This window comes from Rhea americana, unplaced genomic scaffold (assembly GCF_003343005.1).
Source record: "Rhea americana isolate MKP2758 unplaced genomic scaffold, rheAme1 scaffold_22, whole genome shotgun sequence".
NCBI lineage: Eukaryota > Metazoa > Chordata > Aves > Rheiformes > Rheidae > Rhea > Rhea americana.
The window spans coordinates 5,873,213-5,897,906 of record NW_028186329.1 but is presented as its reverse complement, the minus strand read 5'-3'; the positions used below and the strand labels follow the sequence as shown (position 1 = coordinate 5,897,906).

At 36.8% G+C, this 24,694-nt stretch overlaps 1 protein-coding gene across 9 annotated transcripts in view; it reads right to left on the bottom strand.

The window, feature by feature from the left end:
• The window catches only part of SNCAIP (synuclein alpha interacting protein), an 83,511-nt gene that overhangs the window by 26,101 nt on the left and 32,716 nt on the right, over positions 1 to 24,694 (bottom strand). For 8 of the 9 annotated variants that reach the window (XM_085305411.1, XM_085305417.1, XM_085305410.1 and 5 more), the window contains 5 exons: positions 21,836 to 21,938; positions 16,282 to 16,354; positions 5,615 to 6,477; positions 3,775 to 3,954; positions 900 to 1,013 (listed from right to left, as the gene is read on the bottom strand). In XM_085305411.1, coding sequence (XP_085161537.1) covers positions 900 to 1,013; positions 3,775 to 3,954; positions 5,615 to 6,477; positions 16,282 to 16,354; positions 21,836 to 21,892 — 1,287 coding nt within the window. In that variant the 5' untranslated portion in view covers positions 21,893 to 21,938. Of the gene's footprint in view, positions 1 to 899; positions 1,014 to 3,774; positions 3,955 to 5,614; positions 6,478 to 16,281; positions 16,355 to 21,835; positions 21,939 to 22,464; positions 22,484 to 24,694 lie in introns of those variants that run through there. The other variant, XM_085305415.1, reaches the window with a different exon arrangement.

Here is a 24,694-nt window from a genome sequence, read left to right as displayed (position 1 = left end):
CRATCGTTGTATGACATTTAATAGGACAATCTCACTTGCACAGGGAAAAGAAAAAGATAACTTTCTTAAGATGAGCTACATTTTGCTTTCTCTCTCTTCACTGGTAAGAGAAAAAAAATAGCATCAGGTGAGAAAGTGGCTCATCCACCAAAGAGATTACAAAACAATAACGGATCACTATTCCTTGGAGAAGATCCTTTGAAGAGGGGTTATTGCGAGGTCTGTTTAGGAAAAACAGATTTTGCAGGAAGAGAAAGTGGTGCAATTAAGTGGTGTATGTTTCCCCAGATGTTAGCAAAGCAGTGAAACACTGAACTTTTGAGGTTTCCCATCATTAGATTTACAGATAGGTTAGGTGTGGACCAGGATTGGTTTACAAAACATTTTTATATGTAATTCTCAATAAAACTGGCTAGAGCTAGACAGATGTTCAAATTTCACCACATTTCACTTCAGTGCCAATATACTGAATTCCTAAACTGTCACGATTTGCCAAAATTATTTGAGAGAATTCTCTCCTGGAAAGGGAATGTGAACCATCCCAGAGTGTTTGATGATTTTCTAATGTCGCCAAGAAGTCATCCATGGACGAAAATGAGACGATTAAACTCCCTCAATGTTCTTCGAGTGATAGGTTAGCCTAATATGCCATCTAATCTTCTCCTTGTCATTACTTAGTTTCAAAAAAATGACTTAAAGGAGAAAATACTGAAAAAATAAGTAGATTAAATAGGAAAGGGATCTTGCTTTCTCAGAAGTGTTCTGGATCTTCTTACTTTGAAGTAATTACAAACACTTGCATTTAAAAGCCACAGAATGCTTATTTGGCTATAAAGATGTTTTTAATTGAAATTGTTGTATGAGCATATATCTGTAAAAAATGAGAATGAAAGCCATACCTGACCATAGCAACCTGCATAATGAATAAGGCTCGGGTGATCTTTTGAGCAACTTAATTCTGCAATAGCTTCTGTTTCGCTCACCATCCACCGAACGCACTCCAGCTGACCATTCTAAATAAAAAAACAAAGAAACTAAAAAATTCCACCTGCTTCAGTTCCAAACACATCTATTAAACAGAGARAGGTTTGTTAGAACCACTAATGTATTAAAACACTCTAATTTGTTTGAAAGTTTGTTCTTTTATTTGCTTTCAAGTAACACACTTGTTTATCCCGCTGTCTTGGATCAAATATAGCTTGGTTATTGATATTACTCTGTCAGTTTAAACTTGCCCTACATTTTCCCTCCTAAAAGTACAATTGTGTACACATATTGGTACAGAACCTTTGCTAAGTGGCACCACAGGGGACACCAGTTCAAGAGACAGCAAAATGGTATTACACACTGTCTACCCCCTACTCTCAGATCATTCAGAAGAAAACATAGTTCTGCTTCCATCACTCATGCAGCAAGGTTCAATGATTAGATGAGACCATTTGCTGGGCCAGAGTGAACAGGCTCTCTCCCTACRCACTAAAATCTTCACTGTTTACTAATTAAATGCATGCTCAATTATTACCATGTATTACTTGTAGTATCTGAACACCTAGTCCTCATGGATTAGGACCTAACTGTGGCACTGTACACAAACRAACAAGAAGATGGTTCTTGCTCTGAACACCTTTTACCGCCTGGGCCCAAGATTCCCAAGCTGCCGTGCACATTGGTAGTAGTGCGCAAGTTACTATGAAGCAGGATGTGGATGCTGCACAAATAGATGAGCATTTCATTCAGAGTATGCTTGAGGCCCAGTGTAAAGGCAAGTGCTTTTATCAGTTGCTCTTGCTGCTGTACTATCCCCTTTCAGTGACGAAAAAAGCGGTTTACCCATTTACCTGGGTAAATGCAGTTTGGCATAACCACATTCTGGCCTTCTTCTACTTGACTTTTCTATGGTAATTTTCATAAAGACCATGTTATTCCTTACAGTTAAAACAAATGTTTCAAGTGCTTGGAAAAGACTTCACATGGGTCAACACATAAAACGAATAAAGCTGTTTGCATGCATAAAATGAAAAAAGATATCTTGGGAAGGAAAGAAATTTACATTTCAAGTTGATTATTTTAAAAATGAGGAAAAGAATGTAATAAATATTAACCCACTTTAAAATGATGTGGGAAAGAAAAAAACRGAGTAAAATGTTTGGCATTTGTCTTATTCCTTGCACATATACCATATGCATAGACACACACCACCACTTTTACTTTAGTGTCCTCTATTTTTCTCAATTTCAAAAATGAAGTAAAACAACAAAAACTACTATGTTCTTTTAATCACTCTAGAAAAACCCTCATACATCAAATCCTGGTTCAAATATTAGTTAGTACAGGTAACTTTATATATTTGTTGTTTTCTTCTGTATTACAACTGAGCAAAATCTTAGGGTACTTTTAAAATTAACATAATGAATTAATAAAATGAAGYATCTACTAAATAACACAATTTTGCTAATTTACAGAGGATTTTCCACAGCCACTTTAAATAAATAAAGTCAATCGTAAATATAGCAATATGACTGGCCATAACGCACAATTTTTATAAACTCTAAAGGAACTCTTTGYCTATTGTTAAAAAAGCCAACCTTTGGGGGGAAAAAAGATAAATACATGCTACTAGCTTATAAATACCTCATCTACATAGGTTAAAAAAACAAGAGAGAAAAACATTTCCAACTATAGTTATGCTCTAGACTGGCAGACTGTAGCTCTTCAGATTGGACATAGGCCAGAATACTGAAGCTAAATGAGGCATTTTATGCCGTATTTTTTAACAGTAGTTTGGTAGTACAAACCAGCTAGATATCAGTTTAATTTCTCATTCATACGGCCTGTCCCAGGGAGAAAAAAAAAATTATACCTATATCTCTATATCCCTGACTCCTGCCCTAGGCCATTATGTCACTGGAATGACTGTCACCTCTCAAAAGATAAAAATGGTTTCTCACAGATCGAAATCCACCGGTCATCTACCATTTTCTACAGTCTTTCCAAAAAGAAGCAACAATTAAAAACCCTGAAGAAACAGAAACACTTGTTTCTGCTGCCTGCTGAGGGAGAGCATTCAACCGTTCAGTCTTACTTGATGAAGACCCAGAATCAGTTTGGTTAAAATCTCAGCTTTCTGGTACACCACTGAATTTTACTATAACACAGCATCATTGTACGTTTTCCCATTTTCCTACATAATAGGTCTTCCTGTAAGTTTGGGCATTAATTTTTGCAGTCTATGACAGGTTGTTCTGCAAGATACAATTTTTAACTTTGATGCAATTGCTCTAGACTCCCAAGAAGTTTCTCCTTCAGATGTGGCACACTGACAAAAAACGTTGTTAGAAATGGTCAAAGTATTACAGGTTTTGCAAATACATTCTCATATTTGTTTTTCAAGGTTATATACGTATTTTAAAAAAAYAAAAAATCCCAAGAAACTGTTGTATCATCTAAAGAAAGAATTAGGTCTGAATTAAACAAAAGTTCCTTGAAATATAACAGTCAGTTAAGTGACTTAAAAGTGAATGTATTTGCACAGAGAACAACATATGAAATGACAGTGGTTAACAACAGACATCGTATCTTGCAGAGTAATGTTAGTAAAGAGTAAATAGTTATTTGTTTATGTGGTACCAGTCAATTGCAGARATGTTCTTTCTGCTCTAATTTAACAAAACACTTGAAAAACAACATTCTGTTGGATGTATTACTTACAGTCATCACAGAAAGAGTCTAAATCACCTTTATGTCACATTAGAGTAGAGAGMGAGACTAAGTTACCTTTATTGCTAACCCAGCTGGAGTTAGTTGTTCAACATTTCGTTCATTCAAGCAGTCTTCTCCCATCAAGGAAGTAAGATGTTGCAGACATTCTGCGTGTCCCTGTGAGGCTGCTACATGCAACAGATTGTTGTCATATTCATCATGAATCTTATCCAGATTATCTGCTGCTAAGTGTGGCTGTTAAAAAAAGAAATGTTTAAAAATTCATTATATCAGTTACAATTAGAGATAAAAACATACACAGAACATTAAACCTCACTGTCCAAGATATAAGCCAAAGATATTTTCCTATAGGCATATTCTTTTATAACTCTCAAAACTAAGAGCTTTTCACTTCCCTAGCTGCTATTAGAGAAAGGACAGAGAGGAAGGATGCCTACTGGCTTGATTCACTATGTATTTTTTCTCTTCAAAACGAAACTGCCATATAACAGTGCAAAGTCTTCTGTAGCTTTACATCCCTGTACTAGTTTGTTCAACAACGTAACTGCAAACAAATCCATGTTTTTATAATTTCTGTGTACTTTGCAGYTGATTTCTTTCTTTTTCGGCATTATATTGATGAGTAATTGAACAGAAAACATCCATGACTCCTAAAAAAATTCATACTTTGCACACAGTAAAAGCAGCAGCTTGTACTAAGTACAATCTAAAATGTAGTTAAAACAAGACAGAAGACTTTTATTTGGTAGCTTGCTTGCATAATAAAATTTATATTATAGTATTCTCTTGGAATATTGAAAAAAGTAGTATACAACCATGACCTCATACATTATTCCTGCCCAAATCTAATTTTAAGACAAAAGAAGTAGATTGAGAAACTCCAGAAAGGAAATAGAGGAAGGAAGACAGAGTTAAGGAGTAACATTGATAAGGTCCTAGAATACTGCAGACTTGCCAGCATACAGCTCATTCAGTTTACCTCACTCAGAAGTTTTGGCCTGTTCAGAAAAAAAAAAATATTTATCTACCTATGACAACCTCATTTTTTTAAAAAATCCCATTTTTAGGTGACTTTTTTCTTCTCTGTTTTTTTCCCTTACTGAGCACTCTAACATACTCTTCTGCCTCTGTCTAGTCTTTGAATAAGTCTGCTTTTGTCTTTGCTGCTGTTAATAACATGCCTTTGTGCCTGAGCTAGCTGTTAAACAGAAAAGCTGAACAAAAATCTATCAAAAACAGTTCTTACACACACACTGTGTTTCCAGCAGCCCTTCTGAGTGGAGATCACATGCTCTGCATCATTGTGCTAACTTGCACCTCGTTACTTTGGAAACCATCATTGATGAAGCCTGATCACAGCACTAGACCTAACTAAAAACTTCATTTGGGTCAGAGGCTAAGGAGGCTTTGGAGAGAGCTCCTGCCTGAGAATGCTCTTGCAATACACCAGCAYCAACACTCCTGAATAATAATCAGGATACAACAGAAGCCCTTCTGTTCCCATGGTCAGCCTCTAAATAGCAACTGAGGTAAACCACCAATAACTGAACAAAGTAATCCACAAATGTTGTGAAAGGCAGAACTCAATTAAGACTTAAAATTCATATTCAAATGACTTCAAGCTTTAAAACTCTGCATTTTGTATGTATAAATTTAATGCATTAGCTAGCAATCTTGTCCATGTTTACACGAAATGAATATATTGTTTTTGCTACATATTTGATTTAAAGATGAAATCTTGTTGTTTGGAAACCCACATGCTCAAATTCTAAAGTGAATACAGGACAAATAGAGCAGCAGTACAAAATATGCACTTCATCAGCTTTGCTGGCTTTATCAACTACATCACTGAAACGTCTTACTTTACATGGACTATAAAAAAGACAATACTTACTAGTAACGATATTTGGCCTTCCTTTACAATGTTTAAGATGCTCTTACTTTTTTTCACCTCTTCATTCCTCTCTTCCAGGCCCCCTGTGCTGCTCCAGTTCATATTCAGTTCCTCAAGCTGCTTGCTTTCTGCCACTGCAGTCTGCAGGTGAAAAGTCCTCAGGTGGCAGTTTGGCATACTCTTCTCAGTTTTATGAGCTTGAGGATCAACAGATGCCCTGCTGAGGAAGCCCTTGCCCTGGGCTTCAGATTCATGGACGGAGCTACACTTCGCTAAAGGCTGGGAAAGCTCCAATTCTTCGGTTAAATGCTTGTGTTGCTCAAGGACAATGGGCTGCGTTTTTCTCAGCTGAGAGCCTTTCACAGGGGACAGAACACAGAACTGTGTCATGCTCGTGGGCAAGTTCTCTGCATTCCCTGCAGAGCAGCTCTTTCCACTGAGACCGTTCACTGTTGAACATACACCCAGAAGTTTTTTATCAGGAGTCACCTTTGTAAAAGGAATAAGTTGCTGGCTTGACTTAATGTAAGGCACRTCCAAAATTTCATCCATATCCAGGTCATAGTGCTCGAGCTCCCCAAGCAGAACAGGAGGCTCGATACTTTTATTTTTAAGGCTCTCTCCTTCTCCTGGGCTCTGGTCATCGTTCGGAGGTGCAGACTGAGTATCGCTGCCTTTCTGGTATTCCCCCTTCTGGTTCTTTTGGTCATCGCTTTCGTTGTTCTCGGAGCTTTCTGGCTGATGCTTTAATGGGGAAACCCTCTTCACTGGTCTGAATTTGTTGCACATATCTGCAATGCCTGTTGGTTTCTGTGCATTTCCAATAACAGCTGAGACCCCACAGTTCCAGCTGGTGCTGGAAACTAGAGGAACAGAGCAATGGAATTGAGAACTGCTTACTATTACATGATACAGCATCTTTAAAGATATACCYGGACAAACATTACAAATAAGAATTACATAATATGCTGCATTCACATCTAAGAAGATTTAATGACAACTCTATTACGACAGCTGAAGAACTTGACACTGCAGAAAAGAAAAGTTCTTCAATAGGAAGCAAGTTTCTTACAAAGTAATTTTTAATCAAGTAATGGTCACCAGTAAGAGCCTAGTGGCATGCATGCTGGCCTTGCCAGACTATACTAATTTGCCTTCTGCTATTTTTATCCCATGGAGATACATCAGAAGAGTAGGATGATTTTTKGGGATGTCAATAACAGGATGGGTCAGAATTCTTTTTCCTTGAATTTTTTATAGTGGATTTGTTTTAATAGCAGCAACAATTATCTTTCTCTTTTTAATAGCCTGTGTTCTCCAGAAGATGGATTTTTGTTCCAAACACCAAAAACCGTGTTTTCCTCTGAAAATTAAACCTAGTTAGGTATGATGTCTCATTTTCCACTTCTCTGTACCTTGGGCTTCTTAGTCAGACTTTCCACCCCATAATGTACATATATACACACACRTGCACACACACAGCATGCACGCTCTGGAACTTCCAGTGCATTATCTCCAGCTCACTGCAGGATATAGAGTTCAACTAGGGAATCTGAATTGCACAGAAGAAAGGGAACTCAATGCACCTGAACGCTTACTCCTTTTGAACTTTTGCTCTTTCAGAGTCCTGGTTTATGATATTCATGATCTCCATAATCAGCAGCACACAAGCAGCTATTTCAGCAGGGTGACTCCAATAAAACCACTAAAGCCCTTAGGCTCTTTTTCCTTTTTATGGCCCTTTTAATGTATACCAAGACTTCATGCATTCTCAGAGTCAAGAAGACGATTTAAACAGCAGATTTATTACACATGCTAACTACATATCAGTGGGATCTAATTTGCGGTCAAAAAACACAATTTGCCATGACCACCTTTACCTTATTTCAGTAAAATATTAATATTTGAAGCGAAAGATCAGTATAGCTTAGTAGTTACAATGGTCTGAATGGTCTGAAAAWCACCTTAATATTTTTGAAACTGCTTAAAAGCATATTTCCCCAGAAAAGAAATAAAAATTGTAATAATAAATGGCATGTAACTTAGTGGGCCAATACAAAGAATGCACTGTGCTGACTTATTTATGCATTGTATAAGATTCTAGGTTCAAAGCCTGCACACTTATGTTAGTTTTATTTACATGTGAAATTTTTTCCAAGTGATACAGGGAAATGGATACCATATGTTTCCCAGCTGTTTTGTTCTGACAGGAACTATTAAGCGCTCTGTATGGAAATGAATTCTGCCTGAGTTTTATGAAAACACTGCTTTCAACACAGGGGTCTAGACAAAGAAAAAGTCATCAACATTTTGTTTGTCGTCACTTTCTTTAAGCTTACAATTATTCTGCTGCTAGGCTGAACAGGCTTTTTCCACTTTCTAAACACATTATTTACATAAACCACTGATGATAAAACTGTAAAATTTGGCACTGCAAAGAAGCAATGACCTTTGTTACAAATCTGTCTTTGATCATAGCAGTCATGTATTTCTCCTTTCTTTCATTACAATTAGAGTGGAGTAAGGCACTGCCATTTCTTTGTTGCTTTTCTCCCCAACGTGTTGGTGGAGCAACTCTTTACAAACACTGGCTCTARGAAAGCAAAATGGAACAGTGAAAACAATTAGCAATATTTTTATGAACTCAGGAACACACTCTCTGCTTAATTAGGATGATGAATTTACAGTGCATTTAGTAAAAGATTGGAATATGGCATTCAACAACATAGGCAGTAGTGAATAATGCGAACCAAACTAATAGACTCAATCCTTCTTTGAGCTGTTTTCTGCTCCTCGGGTGCTGTATATGCTGCACCCAAGCTTAGGCAGTTTTAGTATGGTTCCCCCTATAAATAAGATTGAGACCATGGGCCAGAGTGGAATCGGGCATGGCTGAAATCCTGAATCTTCTCCACTCTGCTTATGCATGCTTGTTCCTGAGGAAGCAGAAGCAAGCAGTGCCTATGTCCTCAAAAGCACCAGCAGGGCAGAGGTTGTTATGTGAGTAGTCTTTAGCAGCTACCCCAGGGGAAAAGCCTTTTGCTCATCTCTCCACACCTACGAAGTCAGGCAGGGGCCACTGAAAGTCTGGGTCAAATAAACACTGCTTGACTCCTTTATAAAAAACAGCATAGGATGGTCTCTGTTTAAGGCAGGGGACTAGAACCTTGGGCAGCTAGCTTGATTCCAAAGTCTGTCAAATACTACTGATACTGTCTTGGRTGAGCTACATTGCTTCTGTGCACCAGTATCTCAAGTATGCACTAAGGATGAGAGAGTTAGCTAACACAGCCATCGGATCATCCAAGTACAAAGAAAGAGGAACAGACAAACTGAGGAATTTTCACTGACATTAATAAAGAACTATAATGCTATGATGGAGCTGAGGTGGCAAAGCATTTCCTTGACACTAAAGAAAATACTGTCCAATAAAAACCTGCAAGGATCAATTTTACAAAAGTAGTTATTGACCATATATTGTGCTCTCTGCTCTTAAAGAAGGCAAAACACAAAAAGGCCTGTAAGAAAAACAAAGGGTTTTTCTTCTTCTTCTTCTTTTTTTTTTTTTAAATGCATCTTAGAGCTGCTTTGGCGCAAACAGTTTAAAAAGGGGACAATTAGGAAGCAACTTCTCTGGTGATTTAATTGCTTCATCATAACATTTGATTTTAGAAATCAAAAATTATCCACTTAGAACTTTCTAAAAAAAAAAAAAAAATCTTTATAACATGTTTCCCGTGGGAAGGATTTGCTCAGTTCTGAGCAGTCTTCAATGCCATCTCTGTATCCATGTAGTGGAAGGGTGTTGGGGAGAGTTTTATGTGGTACATTAGTGCCTGTGGGTAATTATGAGCRTTGCCCAGCATCAAGATAGTCATACACAGATGAAACTTTACCCTTGTGACAGACAGTTTCTGTGATGCTTACAGTCTAAATRCTCAAAAGCTAGAATATCTTTAAATAGTCCTGAGCATAAATGAAGATAACAAAAGACTCAACTTTTACTCAGCTCAACAGGAAACATGCAACTGATATTCTTTTCTAAAGTGCATGCAAGAGGTCACCTCCCTGGCAAAAGGATGCAGTAACATCCTTTTATTGCTAATGGCTTCATGAAGTTCACAGCATTTGTGACACAAACAGGAGGTGGCAGAGGGCTATATATCATGCATCAATACCATGATGAGATGAACCRGAGATACTGAAAAGTGGTACAGAAAAAAGATGCTGCCATGCAAGATCTTCATGGATCCACCTAACAAGGAATTGAGAACTATTCCCAGTCACTGTGCACTGACCGATCGTGGTTCTGAAGGAATGGTCAAACTTGTAACTGTGCATTTCTGGCACCATCACCATGGACTCATTTAAGTTTAAGCTTTGACCAGAGTTCTATAGTCGTGATCACTGCTGCTCAACAACTGGGCCATAAAACCAGCAGCAATGCAGGCAGGCAGCACAATGGATACAAAGATGTGAGCCAGTTGCAGATCAGCTGGCAACTGAGTCATGTTGTACTGCTAAATCAGATGGCAGCTACACAGCAATCTTTAATAGGAATGAAAATGAGTATCAAATCACTCCAGTTCTTCTGTGGGTTAGATCTGGCAAACTATTGCTACGCTGTAATCCYCACTGAAATCTCTAAGCCTTTTTAGCCTACTATCTCTGTTCCTTCTCAGGATGAACAGCAGTATCTCATGGTCAGCTGTGCTAAACCACTGTTCAGGAGGAAAAAAACAGACGACTTTCCTTTATCCCAACAGCTATCAGAATCAATCATCAAAGCCATTAATGCTGCTTCTGCTCAACAGCCTGATCTGCCTCCAAATTGGACTACCTCTAAATTCTCTGTATTTCAGCCTTTGTTTTCTGCAAACTCCATACCTGAGCAGTCACAAACCAGAGAAAAGCTGTGAGTAATGGAGAACAACATGCTGCTTGGGGCCTGGAGCTGACAGCCAGTTGCAGAATATAATGAAACTATCTGCGGCTTTTATAATGCCTWACAGATCTTTCAAATGTCTATGAATCTCTGAGGTTGAGGCTGAATCATGTTTATTTCTTTTTGACAAGGAATTGGAAGCATTAATTGCTTCCCTAATCACACTTCCTCAAAATAACTAAGTTGCAATGTTTTTTATTGCAGCATTCATTAGGGAGAACAGGTTCTTGGGCAACCTGATGTAACCAGACAAGATGGCCTTCAAACACCCCTTCTGATCTAAGTTATTCTATGATTATAATGTAACCATCCTGCAAGAGCATAACAAGTTTGCAAGTGGAAGCAAGACAGCAAATAACATGTGAAACATGCAAAGACACAAGAGAAGAGCCTGAGTGAAGGCATTCACTCTAAGAACTTGTCAACACGTACCAGGAAATCTTCTGGTACAGAACAGTGGGAGATATTCCACACCATTGTTGAGAACACAGCAACGAGCTTCTCTGCTATTTAGGCTTTGTTTGTTTAGAAACAAGAGCAATCTCTGTTAGACTGGCTCCATTGCTACTAAAAGATGAATAGATTTGAATGACTTTCTTCTATCTGAAACACTTCTTCCTTGTTCTAAAATTTCCAGTCTGTGGGGTTTACTCCACTCTCCATCATCATTAAAGCAGCCTGGGCTTAGTAGTGACAACTGTCTATGTCTATAAAATATATTTTTAAAAACAGTAATTCACTGCATAATCATTTGAAGACTTGCAGCAAGTATATGCATARTTTCACGTGTTGAATTTTATGGTCCTTCAAAAGAAATGCCTGACCTTCTTCCTTGCAACAGGACTTTAGTAGAGCCTCTTGAATCAATTAAGACTTGTACTCATTCCAGGTCCGTTTAGAGTGCTGTGATTCTGACTTTGTTTACAGACACCAAGGTGTTGTCTGCGCTAGGGAAGTTTTCAAAAAAAGGTTCCTCACACTTTTAAATGCTGATTCATCTCCAACAATGGCAGCAGCATTGGATCCCCAGGAGATGGAGGAAGGGATGTCTTATACACATTGGCAAGATAATGAAAACCAGTTCTGACTATCTTTCTATTTACCATTTAATTAGTATCACTGAAATAATATTTAACAAATTTAACTGAAGGTGGCACTGTTTTACAGTTTTAATATATTAATAACTTCCAAGAGTACTTCTGGTTTCCTTAAAGCAAGTTCTACAGCATGAGAATCTGAACCAAAGAATGACCCTGCACAGAAAGGAACAGAGTAGGTTTTTCCCTTTTATAAGGGAAATTTGAAGCCTYTATAAAGAAAGAAAGGGTTAGGAAATGACAGCAATGGGGATAAATAGTAATTCAAACTGCAACTTTTCCAGGTGATCCATATATTAATAGAAGGCTCAACAAATGAATCATTTTCTTATTTTGCCTTGRGGAAGAACACTGTAAAAGCTGTCATCTCTAAAACAGTGAATGTAGAAGAGGGAAAGAAATTTTCAAAATGGACAAATTGAGGTCTCCCAGTTCCAGACTGGGGTTACCCTTCTCCAGACTGATCTGGGGATATAAATGGGTACCAACAAGGGATGTTCTAATGAAAAAAAATCAGAAGAGCTCATCGTGGCACATAATGTGTAAAACAGAAAGAGCAAGGATGTGAAAACAAGTTAGGAAAAGAGTGTGTATGGCTATCACAAGTTTCAATGCATTCCTAATTCTAATTACTGTTTTTTTCTGAGAAAATCCTTCAGTCTTCTACAACCTTTTCAGAGTCTGGAACAACCCAATGAATTTCGTATTGCTTCAGATATTTACCTGGGACATATTTGGAACATAACTCTCAGAAATCAATGCTATACAAAATTCTGACTCCAAATCAAAGCTTTGTTTTAAGTTATAGTTAAAAAAGAAAAAGAAAAAAAAAACTACCAAGAGCGTGGGAGAGGAATTGTGCGCAATCTGAAACACTGCAGAATATACAATTATCACATTCACTAATTAATTTTCCCAAATAGGAAAGCAATTGTCTAAATATTTTTGTGAACCACAGGTAATTCAGCAATTAATAAAGAAGTGCAACAGGGTATCTTCTGGAGATCAAAGGTGAACTTTATCAACATGTGAATAAAGATTTCAAGTAGAATATTGTCCTCATTTGAGGCATACATTTAAATTACAACCAAAAGTCATCCTATGTGACAGAATATACCTTAATGTAATGATATGGTTCAGTGAAGCTTGTTGAACACAGATGTCCTGAACCATTTGTTCAACTGCCCTTAGCAAATCCACCCAGAAAGCAAGTAACCAATTTCATGCTTAGTAAGAAAGGCAAAAAGAACTGATTTCTGTTTCAATTCATCATTCTATGTTAGTCAATATTGGAAACCAACAGATAGGCTGGCTAGCCATTTTGTTTCAGAAGAAATAGGTAGCTAGATCCATATTTAAGTCATATTTAATCTGTATTTATGATCGTCCTTAATCACACATTATGGTCCATGTGAGATGAATAAGCTAGAATTTGCCCTACATTTTTCTCCAGCCTATAAATCTTGCACCTGGTAAGCTGGGGGTAGTGAAGCACATACTTTGATCTCAAGAATCCCTTGGAATTTTCCTGAATCAGAATTCTTATAGCCACAGAGAAGTACTGAGATTGTATTAACAGCACAAGTTTCATGCAAATCTTGTAAAGAAGTGAGGAAGGAAATACAGCACTTTCCCACTGCCACAGATCCTCAGTTAGTCCAGCCCAGGAAAGGGAGATGACAATGTGAAGCTGATAGATATAAGCAGAAAGAGGGATATGAAGGGAAGTCTTCTCTCAGCCTAACCTCTTGTTGTTCAAAAGTAGTAATTTGACCAAAAATTACAGGCAGAAAGAAATGGGGGGTGGGGRGGGGGAAGAAAAAAAAGAAAGAAAGAAAGAATGTGTTGAAAAGTCTATGTGAAATCTATGAGAAAACACACTGATTGGTAAGCATGGGCATGTTTGCCTAGGATTAAAGCAGCTTGGAGCAATCTGAAAACAATGTAGCCTAACATTTTTCTATGTTACTAACATATTATTCAACATTTAGATGAGATTTCAGGGCTATTTACTAAACTTTGCTGTGAACAATGAATAATAAGGAACTCATTTTCAGCAAGGTAATTAAAAACTAACTAAACTAACTAAAAATAACTAAAATTCCACAAAGAGCAGCTATTAGGCTTAAATCAGTTCAAACAATCTTGTGGTGAATATGGTTGTCTACATATTCATATATATATTTAAAGATAAAGCTTATTTTTCTGTATACTTCTGACCTAATTGCCTTAGTGAATTATTCTTTAGACACAAACTTCTCAGAGATTGTTATTTTTTAGGCTATTAGAATCTCAACTTATGTAGTCCTACTACTAACCTATGCTTAACTTTTAGTTCACCTATAGAATTCTTGGATAGTTCTACTTCCACATTCTTCTCTATTTTAAAGAAAAATACATCTTTTAACTAAACAGAAGAGGGTATGAAGTAGAGGGCTGGACTACTTTATGGTAAAACCTCCGAGCTGCTCTACACATAATCATTTAAATTGTCAATGTAATATAAATATACRAGTGCCAGTCTGCCATGCATACTAAGGATTTATGATAAAATTTGTCTTGATCAAAAAGAGCATACAGCAACAATAACTTTGGGAAAGCGCTTGATTCTTTTTTTAAATGGTCCACGATATGCATCATTTTGGCTACATCAAAGTCAACTATGAAAAAACAGAAGACAGGAACCTTATATAGTGTTGATTAATGCAGTTCGACTGATATTTCAGTGAAGTCTGAGCAGGGATGTAAAGTGATACCTTCCTGTTCAAGAGTGTATATGTTTATTCAGTGATAAGTAGAGTGAAAAAAAATAAATTTTAGAATGATTTTCAGTTCACCAAAATGGGTTATAAATAGAAAGAAAAAACACCAGATTTTAGTACTATTTTCAATTTGCCAAAACTATTATCAGTGCTAAAAAGTCCTTTTTTTGACTCAGGAATTTTAAACAAAGCTCTGAAGCAAGTTTCATTGGCAGGCTCCCTGGTGCTACTACTGTCTTCCAGCAATGCCTGCAGTTACTTCTCTCAGCTGCTCTTCAAAGCAACAGATGAATGCAGATGTAAAAAATAATCACTGGAAAATGTCTGACCGCAGAGGGGATCATGAAACAATTGAACAATGGACAGTAAGTTGTCCRTGTCCAAGGGTCTTTTGGAAGAGCTCAAAACCAATGCTCCATCCTTGCTCTTGACTTGCTTTTTAATGTAAGGATAACCTCTGCAGTTTAAATAAACACTTCTTCAAAACAGAGCAGACTTGGTTAAACTGCCACTCAGACAGTCATCATAAAGAACAACCAGTAAAAAATGGCTTACTGGTTACTTTTGCTCTCTTTCTCCAGTTCACCTTGCCCTTGGAGCAACTGAGCGAATCTGTTGCTTTATCTCATACTGTAGAATCTACATCCCATCAGCACGTAATCAGCCGTTCAAACAGACAGGTAGAGAAAGTGAGTGAGGAGGAGAGAGAAMGAGTGCAAGTGAGGGCACAGAAACAGTGGGGGGAAAGAACAAAAGAGGGGGAAAAAGAAATAGATCAGGCGTCTTCTCCCTTTCCCCTTCTCTGCCTCTCTGCTTGCAGCAGGTAGCACTACGTGAGCAATCACTGCCCGCCCCTGTGCAGGCGGTAACATTCTGAGCGTACGTGTTAAGGAAAGCTTCACTTCCCGTTATTCCCCAGGGCAGTGGCACAGGGCAGCGAGGACTTAGCCTTTAGTGATCCTGGCAGAAGTAGGAGCTCTTAGAAAGTTTCAACTTAGTTAYAAACCTCGGTAATTTACAACTCTCTGAAAGGAAATACAGAAATAAAAGTTGCCAAAATACAGCAGAATTCTTACTTCCCACGAACTTCAGGTCTCGGGTTTCTGTTATAAATGTCTTAGATTCAACAACATTAATGAAGTGCAATTAAAGCATCAGATGAAAGTACAATAAACTTTTCATAGCTCAACAAAAAAATACGTCCCTCTCACCAATTCATTTTGGTTCATCAGAAAGGGAAAAACAAAAGAGGGTTAATCTGATTTACAGAACAAAAAACAACACTGAATGCACTTTTTGTCGGGGGGAGAAGGGGAGCGGAAGGGAGGGGTGTCCCCAGCTGGTTCTCATCTCTATGCCATGATTCTTCATTTAGTTTACACTATTAAACTCAAAAACTCTGCTTTAATCTTAACTATTACAGTATGCCTTAGAGTAGATTCTAACATGTAGCATCCTTGATAGAGTTTCAGACTCTGGCAAAACATCATCCCTCAAACTAGTCACAGCCATATGGGTAGTAGATGTATCCAACATTTTTTCATTGGCGCCTACATTATTACGTCTTGTCACCAATGGTTTCTCGGGTTTTCAAGTAAATTGTTGCATATACTGTGGTTTGGAGCTGCTGCGATGAAGCCCTACATTTATCTGTATAAAGCCAAATCCTTTTTTGGAACTTTTTTCCTTCTAATGAACTAACATCTGTTGGGGAGGAAAAAAAAAGTCATGTTTCCAGAAAGCTGCATAAAAAAAAGAAAGAAAACAAAACAACAGAACACTGCCAAGAAATAATTGTTGCCAAGTTGAACACAGTTAAAAGCAGCCTAGAAAATGATGGGTGGACARAAGTGGGCATCATACCTGATCTGTCTTCATTTTGTGAATCACACCGTCTACATAATTCTGGGATGGTCTTGAGAGAAGTTATGGAATACTGAAAGAAAGGCAAAAATGTATATAAAATAATTCATCTAAAAAGGTAAAAACTAAGACTTCAAGTGGTTCCAAATGTCATGGTCATAGTCTAGACTTACCAAGTTGAGGGTACCTTTGTCAGTCTGATGTTATTCACAAAYGGCACAGAAGAAATCAGGTGGCATTGGTCTATACAACTGTGTCCTACCTCAAAGGATATCAAATAGGCTTTCAAAGCTACAGCAAAGCACCTTTCCACCTCAGATTTCTCTTTCCGGTAGATTACCATTGACCAAGTCACAAATATCCTTTACCTATCTGTTCCCTCCATGAGATGCATGGATATATCAAAGGCAAGAATAACTCTAGGCTAGATAGTAAACAGACTTGGAATTCAAGCCTTCACAAAGCAGTATGTAAAAGTAATGCAGAATATTTTCACTTTATAGAACTGATTTAGGTGTGCTGCATCTACACACACATATCAGGCCACAGGCTCCTTTCTCCAATCTAGGTTTTATTAAAGCAAACTTGCATTACTGCTTTTATGTGACAGATGCACCTGATATTGATCAGTATGTTATTCCCTGAAATCACCATTAAAAGGAAAAGAACAAGGATGGCATACGTTTATTACATATTTTTCCTCTTATAACTTCTGGAATAACCTGTATAAGGCACATGAACCAGTGCTGTAAAACTACAAATTCTAACATAGAGAAATTAAGTTACTTAATACCAAATCTTCCTTAATCTAATGCTTAAGTCTTACAGAAACTTTCACTTAAATAAATGAAAATCATTATGTGTGTGGGAAAAAAAAATAAGAGTCAACAGCTTTGCATATATGAAAGTATTAAAAATAGTACTTTGGAAATAAAAACAAAAAAGCATCTAGGATTAGCACAACCAAAAATTTTTAAAGAATATATAAAAACATATAATTTCAAAGAAGMAGGTATTTTTAAATGACATGCTGTTGACCAGTGATGCAAAACAACTATACATTAAAAACGTCAGCTTTCCACATGCACAAAGAAAAAGGTCATATATTGTTCTGGCTTTCTGTTGACAGTTCATTATTCAAAGTTAAATTTGCTTCTAACAAACAGTTGGCAATATACTTCAAAATAATATAATGTAAACCTCATCTGACCTATTGCAGAAGTAATTTACTTCTCTCAGGCAAGTGAGTTTAAGACAGACTGTTACTCAATGGATCATAGTTATTCAGCCTCAAAAACTTCCAATGCCTTTTTTTGTCTTGACAGCCTGACTTAGAGAGGTATTGAGAAAAYTCAGCTATGCCAGTAAGAATCTCTCATAAGCATTCCCAGTATCTAACACTGAACTTATTAATTAAAACGCATAGCCGCACTCCACAGAATTACTCAGTGTCTCCAATCCCCATTAAACATGGGGCTGAATATATGGCTGTGATGACTGCTCTAAGATCTGACAGTCCAAGGCAACAAACAGCAGAAGAAAAGAGACAGAGAGATAGATGCTACTAAATACAAATTAGTACAAGTTAAACACACACATGCACAAACACCATGTGCTTTGCTTCACTGTGGTTATTGTTTAATAAAGATTGAGCTGTTAAGCTATACATCTTGCTGTTTCAGCACAATGATTCAGAAGGCAATGATGAACTGGTCCAGCCAAGATCCTTAAGAGAATCCAAGGCACAYGTCTCCAAGGAATATGGTAGCTTCATAAGACCAGCTGGTACAATTTAAACTATTACTCAGTGTAATTCAATTAGAATTAGGCCTTTTGTACTCCATAGCTATGTGTTTTGTCAGGCACCCTCAAAAGCAGAAAGCCATTTTCCTTTCTTTTTCTACTTCTTTCTTTCCCAGAAGAACAAATTTTCTTTCTGCTTCAATTTTGCATTAAAATATATTCAGTTACCAGCCCCATCACCAACTAACAAAAATCTACTGAATAAGTAACACATTTGATTATGCATTTTAATCATACTGATTTGATTTCATTAACAGATCTCCTCCTACTCACCTCTGTCCTCAAAAGGCTTCTGTACATATACATTTCTGTCATCTGTATTTTGTGGTCAAGACAGAGAACTGGCTTTCAGTTGAGACACTATAAAGATGCCAGGAAGCAACTGAAATTACTCTTTAAAATGGACCTTTCCCAACCATAAGCACAATCCTTTGCCAGCTCTTCCCTCTGTAATTACTTTCTCTCATACTCTAGCTTTAGTTCCAAACTCAAGYAATGATTGCTAGCTTTTCTTCAGGCCAAAATTTCAGGCTTAACAGGAGTATCACAAAGTCACAGCAAGATGCAGAAATCACAACCCTGGTACATCGTTTTGGTCTCACTGCCGTTCAAATAGCATTTTAATTTAATTATTTTCCACTTTTCAGTCAATAATCTTAAATTATTTCTACATACAAAATTAAGCCCCATTTCTCCAAAGGGATATTTATTCTATTTAGCCCCACTAGAGTAACCACATCAAAGAATTTAGGGCCATGTCCCAAGGCATAAGTGATAGTGTGAGAGAGAAGTACATCAGATTGGTTCACTAGTCAATGCATATTCTGCTTTCTGCTATTTTATAAAAAATATTTTGTGGTTGATGGTGGAATTCAGTAACAGAAGTAAGAGTTTCTTACGAGGCTAACACTTTTAAGAGCATTCTGGTTGTTGTTTGRGGCTTTGGTTATTTGTTTCTGTTGGGGGTGGTATTCCTTTGCTTTTAAAGCATGCCTCCAACCTGACATTACAGTAAACCTCTTRGGAACATTTTAAGGTGGAAGAACAGTAAACAACAAACAAGTACTTGAAATAAATGCAGATAATCTGTTTTTCTTCAACAAACACTAGCATTTCAGGGGAGAATTGAACTTCTCTCCTCAGACAAAACATTGCTAGTTGTGTAAACTGGACTATAGAATTTGAGTAAATAAAAATGTCAACCTTTTAAGACAGTTCTCAGATTTTAATATTCTGAACAAGTTTAACACAATACATGATAAAGAAAACATCAACCCTTAGCAAGGTCATTCCACAGAGCACTGCTCAAGTGCAAGGTATGCTTGTATCCAAGAAATTCCAGAAAGTTAGGTCCAGTCCCGTACTGCTGTCACAGAGCCAGTCTTTCATTCACACAGAGCTATTTGAATAATCAGAGCAATAACCTATGAGCTCAGCCCTGAACAGTTTACAAATATCTAGCATCAGAAGACCTTGTTATGTCATTTGATATTACTTCTGTAAAGCAATAAATAAATATAATCTTTTTAATTTGCATAATACGCAAGTGCAAAAAAGATCCTGCAAATCAGCTGAAAGATTAAGAAATCTTCAAGTAGCTATAGCACCACTATACAACCTATAAGCAGGGAAAATTTTAGGTTGAAAATTAGAGCAGTGATGGGAAAAAGGGAGAAGTTTAAAATATACTTATTTTTCAAGTGTATTTGACATCTAAAGCAGTTTACAGGTCTTTATGTTTGTATTTCTTCCTTTGTGTGAATAGCTACTGACTCATGAAGAAATTAAAAATATTCAGCTCAGTTGCTTAATATCACTATGAACATGTTATTATTTTTGTGTGATGTAAGCAACAGTCCCATAAACCTATTCTGTCTAAGCTACACTCAAATCAACCGTATCAGATGCACAGCATCATCTGAGTTTGCAAAATAAGCATCTTGTTTTGAGAAATGTGCAGTTTCATTTATTTATGTACAAATGCACCAAACCAAACACATTTAAGTCTCTTTGCCTTTTAAAACAGATCCTGGTCTATTTTCTRTGATTATTATATTCTGGTCCTTTTGGCTTAAACAGCCTACAAGTATCAAGACTAAGATAGTGGCTTTCTAATGCACATACTTTTTAGAAGTACATTATTATAGCAGTCTTCTTGATGCCATTATTTTTAGTCAATACTTTTTTTTTTTTTTTTTATGGWTTAGAACCAGAGGGCTAACAGGAACAATTTAAATTGCTAACACCAGTGCTGTGCAGCTGCTCTTTCCTTAGCTGCTTAACAATAAAATGTGAAGGCTAGGTATCTGTATATTATATACACTAAGAGATGAGTACAGTACTAGAATAACCAGGAATTCCATTTTTAATGTTGCTTCTGGCAACAAATCTTTCTTTCTCTAATTGTTAAAGGGGAGAGTAAAACTGCTACTTCTATAATTTGTGCTAGTTTTTAATTCAAGGTTCAGCATCACATCAGAGAACCACTAGCTAAAAGGCAGTCTGAGTTGTTCAGCAGAAGAGTGAGTAACTTAACCCATCAGTATGCAGCAACAGTCACAATGGGAGAGACATGGAGAGGTTACATCTATTAYGTTTTATAGTTTTACAAAATTGAGTATAGAAACAGATACCAAGACATGATCTAYCATATAACAATGATAAAAAGAAAGTTGCCCAGAATAAGGTATCCTCTCAGGATTGGCTCATTGTCTTGTAATATCTCGGGTATATGCCCTATTCCTCTTTTATAAGAATTCAGTGTTACAACAGGTAAAAATTAAATCTTCTCCAAAAGGAATCCATCCACAAATAAAGCATCTGGAATGTTTTAAAACAAATCAAGCGTCCCAAATGCTAAAGTGAAACAAGGTCCTTTGTTTAAATATATATATATATATATATTTATATGTGTGTGTATGTGTGTGTGCATGCACGAACAGGCATGTGTGTGTGTGCRCATGCAAATGTGTGTGTAAAGAATGTAGGGGTAGATAGGGGCATACTGTCTTTGACAGTAAACAAGACCTGAAGATTGAATTAATAAAGTCTGATAATGGTGGATTTAATTTATGTATTCAAGTCCCTAGTTAACCAGACACTGAACACATTAGCAGAAACACTGGCAGAAGTATTAAGAATAAGGGAATACAGTGTATCAGTGCTTCCTATAAGAAACACTAACTACTAACTTACAAGAACAATATTTTTGCTTACAATTACAGTAGCTAGGTGTAATACTAGGATCAGTCCTGTCTCTGAATCCCAGAAACTCTTTCTGCCTCTCGCTGCACTCAACAACGTCACAAGTAGCTACATCACATCTGTYTAGAAAATCTTGCTGGACTTGGGAGATAGTTGATGTGGGAAAGGGCTGAGTAACAAATTATATGAAGGGGAAGCAATTCTGAAGTGAGAGAGCAGAAAGGTATTTACTATGGAAATGCTTTACAAATTAAAAAAAAATGGGCAAACTATCATTTTGGTTAATGTAACTCATTCAAGACAATAGAGTACATAAGCAATCCAGAAACAATACTGATTTATTAATTAGACTTGCAAGCAACTTTCCAAGGTCACAACAAACTTCTCTTACAAGATGACTTACTTTTATTCTGGATTCAAACTACTTAAACTTTCCCATATGTGAGACAAAAAGAAATCTGGCTTCTAATAAGTACTGTTTGTTGATCATGACTGAGACAACTAAGACTGTTTCAACTTGAATTAATAAAGTAAGGCTTGGACTTACCGATATATCATCACTAAAATCTATTTCATCCAAGTCAAGGTATTCAGGAGCTTCCATTATTCTTCTATGGACATTTTGGCTAAGTCAGAACAGTAGCAAAGACCTAATTTAGAAAAGAAAAAAGGATTATCTACTAAAGAGTCAAAAACACACAAATGTTTTAACAGAGTTACTAGAACATTGAAAATATTTAATTTACACAGTAAAGTCTTTCATGACTTTATCTTAAAAGCTAAACATGATTTATCTCCTATAATCTGCATACCTGAAGAAGTCATTTCAATTATTAGGGCAGGATAGCTATGTAATAATTAAACTGGAAGTCAAAAAGACTTGGTCCTTCACCACTCAATCCTCCCAGAAGTTCAATATAGTCATAAACATCTTAAGTTATTGASCACCCTCATCTCTCATTGACTTGCAACTATACATATACATACATACACACATATATATATACACACACACACACACATATATATATAGATAGATATGTATATAAATGATGTCTCTTCTCTTACAGATACTATTAGTTTACTGGCCTGAATGCAGCAGTTTGTGTTACTACAGTTCAGGAAGGCAGACAACAGAGAAGCATACTGCCCACAAAAAGTACAGTCCTATCACACCTCATCTACTTCTCCATGCAAGCAGACCAACATGCAATGCAGAGCATCCTTGAGTGGGAAAGAAGGTGGTGCTTCACAGATGGATGATTTCCTCTTTCCTCAGTCTGCAGCTGCACCTCCCCCAAAAGAATAAGGCAGGATAAAGCAGAAGTATATCTATGTGCACTGATTCTCAGGACTCTTCATCATTTCCTTACAGCAAAGGGAAAAAGAGAAAATTCTACATGGGAACAAAGCAGGAAATTTGACTGGAAAATTCAATATAACGAACTGAATAAATCTGAGCTTAAACAATTCAGAAGATCAAGGACAGTAAAACATTCATTTTTTAAAATCCTAACCAGAACAAAGGCACGCATTATCACTAAAGACAACAGCAGGGAAAGTTGAAAAGGAAGCTATTTTAAAGTTAGCTGATAAAGAAAGATGATGATGCATTTTTAAATAATGTGAGGCACTACAGAAGTATTTAAGTATTATTACGGAAGAAAATTAATCCTTCTAGTTCTTGTATACAATAAAAGGAAATGCCTGAAGAAAAAAAAAAGCCCCACTTTATTCATACGACAACTGGCAAGAAATACGTTTATGAATAACGAAAATTCAGCTGTGCAGGTCTAAACAATATTATTGTATGAATCACTAATATGTGGTTAAGAATGCCCTAACATAAGGGTTTTGAAGAAAATACTTTTCTGCAGGTGTTACATTCAYTGGCAGTGAAAACCTCAATCATTAATCTCCTTCATAGCACCCTCACCCAACCACAGAGCTGGTCTTAASACAGCTGTTCTTGAAAAGCTATTAAAAGAAGACTTGAGAAGCACACTCAGTTTTACACTGCAAAAGCTGGAAAAACAAATTTTTATTTATCTTCAAATTACTGAAGATAAAAGATTGTTCAGTATCATTTTATCTTTAATTGAAAAAAAAAAAAAAAAAAAAAAAGACTTTTCCTTAATGTATTAGGATATTTCCCCTCCTTGCAATGTAAGGAGTAGCTGGGGAGGAAGGCAGTGTGTAAGAACAACCTCATCTACTTATTTTTGACTCTCACTGTGCTGGTTAGATTTGAGTGAGGCTGCGAGAAGGGAGATGGCTACAAAAAGAAGAACAGTGTAAAGCTTTCACTCCAACTTTATATGAGGAAAAAAAAGAAGTGGCTATAATGTGAATCTAATTAGAAACTGTTCATTTTGAACAACCCCCAAATACTAAGTTTAGAGTAGACCACTATAATCACGACAAAATCCTTGCAGTGAAAGGAATCGGYGTTCTGCTTTATGAACAGAAACATAAAATTTCCGTATATTTTAAATTTTGTGCTTTAACATGCTGTAATTGGGTGACATTATCRCTTACTTGTGGTAAAATACTCTGTCACCTATACCATCACAAAAACAACCAGGTTGCTTTTGCAAGCAGGAGGCCTGGGCAGGAGGTGGGAGATTCCTGCTTTGTTTGTATGTGTACCTATTCTGTGCTCATCATAAAAAAAAAAAAATCTCCCCGCTATTGTCAACTATTTGATAGTGAGCAACTTAAGAACTGAAATTTTTGCAGACCTACTAAAATCTTCTCTACACTACAGAMGAGCAGAAGGCAAGGGAATGGGGTGAAAATTAGTATGGCACAAGACTGCAAGGACACTCTTAACGGTGTTTGCACAGCACACTACACACCTCCCTAAAATCTAGCCAGCTTTGTTCCAGAGAGCAGGGAGAAATAGGAAATGCGACTCTGATATGTTGAGTGATAGCTGTGCAAGCTGCTTGATGCAGAAAGTGAAGGCACAACCTTCAAACAGAGGCTAACCCAAGGACACAGAAAGCAGCGTACGCAAGAGTAACTAGGTTGGAGAAATGTGGACAAAAAAGAATGCACAGAAGGCTACTTTATTCCCTTGGGGGTAATTATATCACCATAAAAGTGATCAACGGGCTTCCACAGAGAACTTACGAAAGGAAAATTTCTGAAATCTCTTAACTATGAACATTGTCATCACCAATATAAAATTTCAGTATGAACAAAAGTGACAAAGTTGGGGAATGGTTTGAAAAAGAGTATTTTTCAGAACTTGCTTTTCCACTGGTTTAAAAAAAAATGGAATTGTTTAGGTTGGCTCAATCAAATATTAACCGTGCTCATAGAAAACTGAAACTTAAGAAGGAACTGAATTGATGCCCTGCTGTCCAGAACTACCTAGAAACAACACGACATCACAAATGAT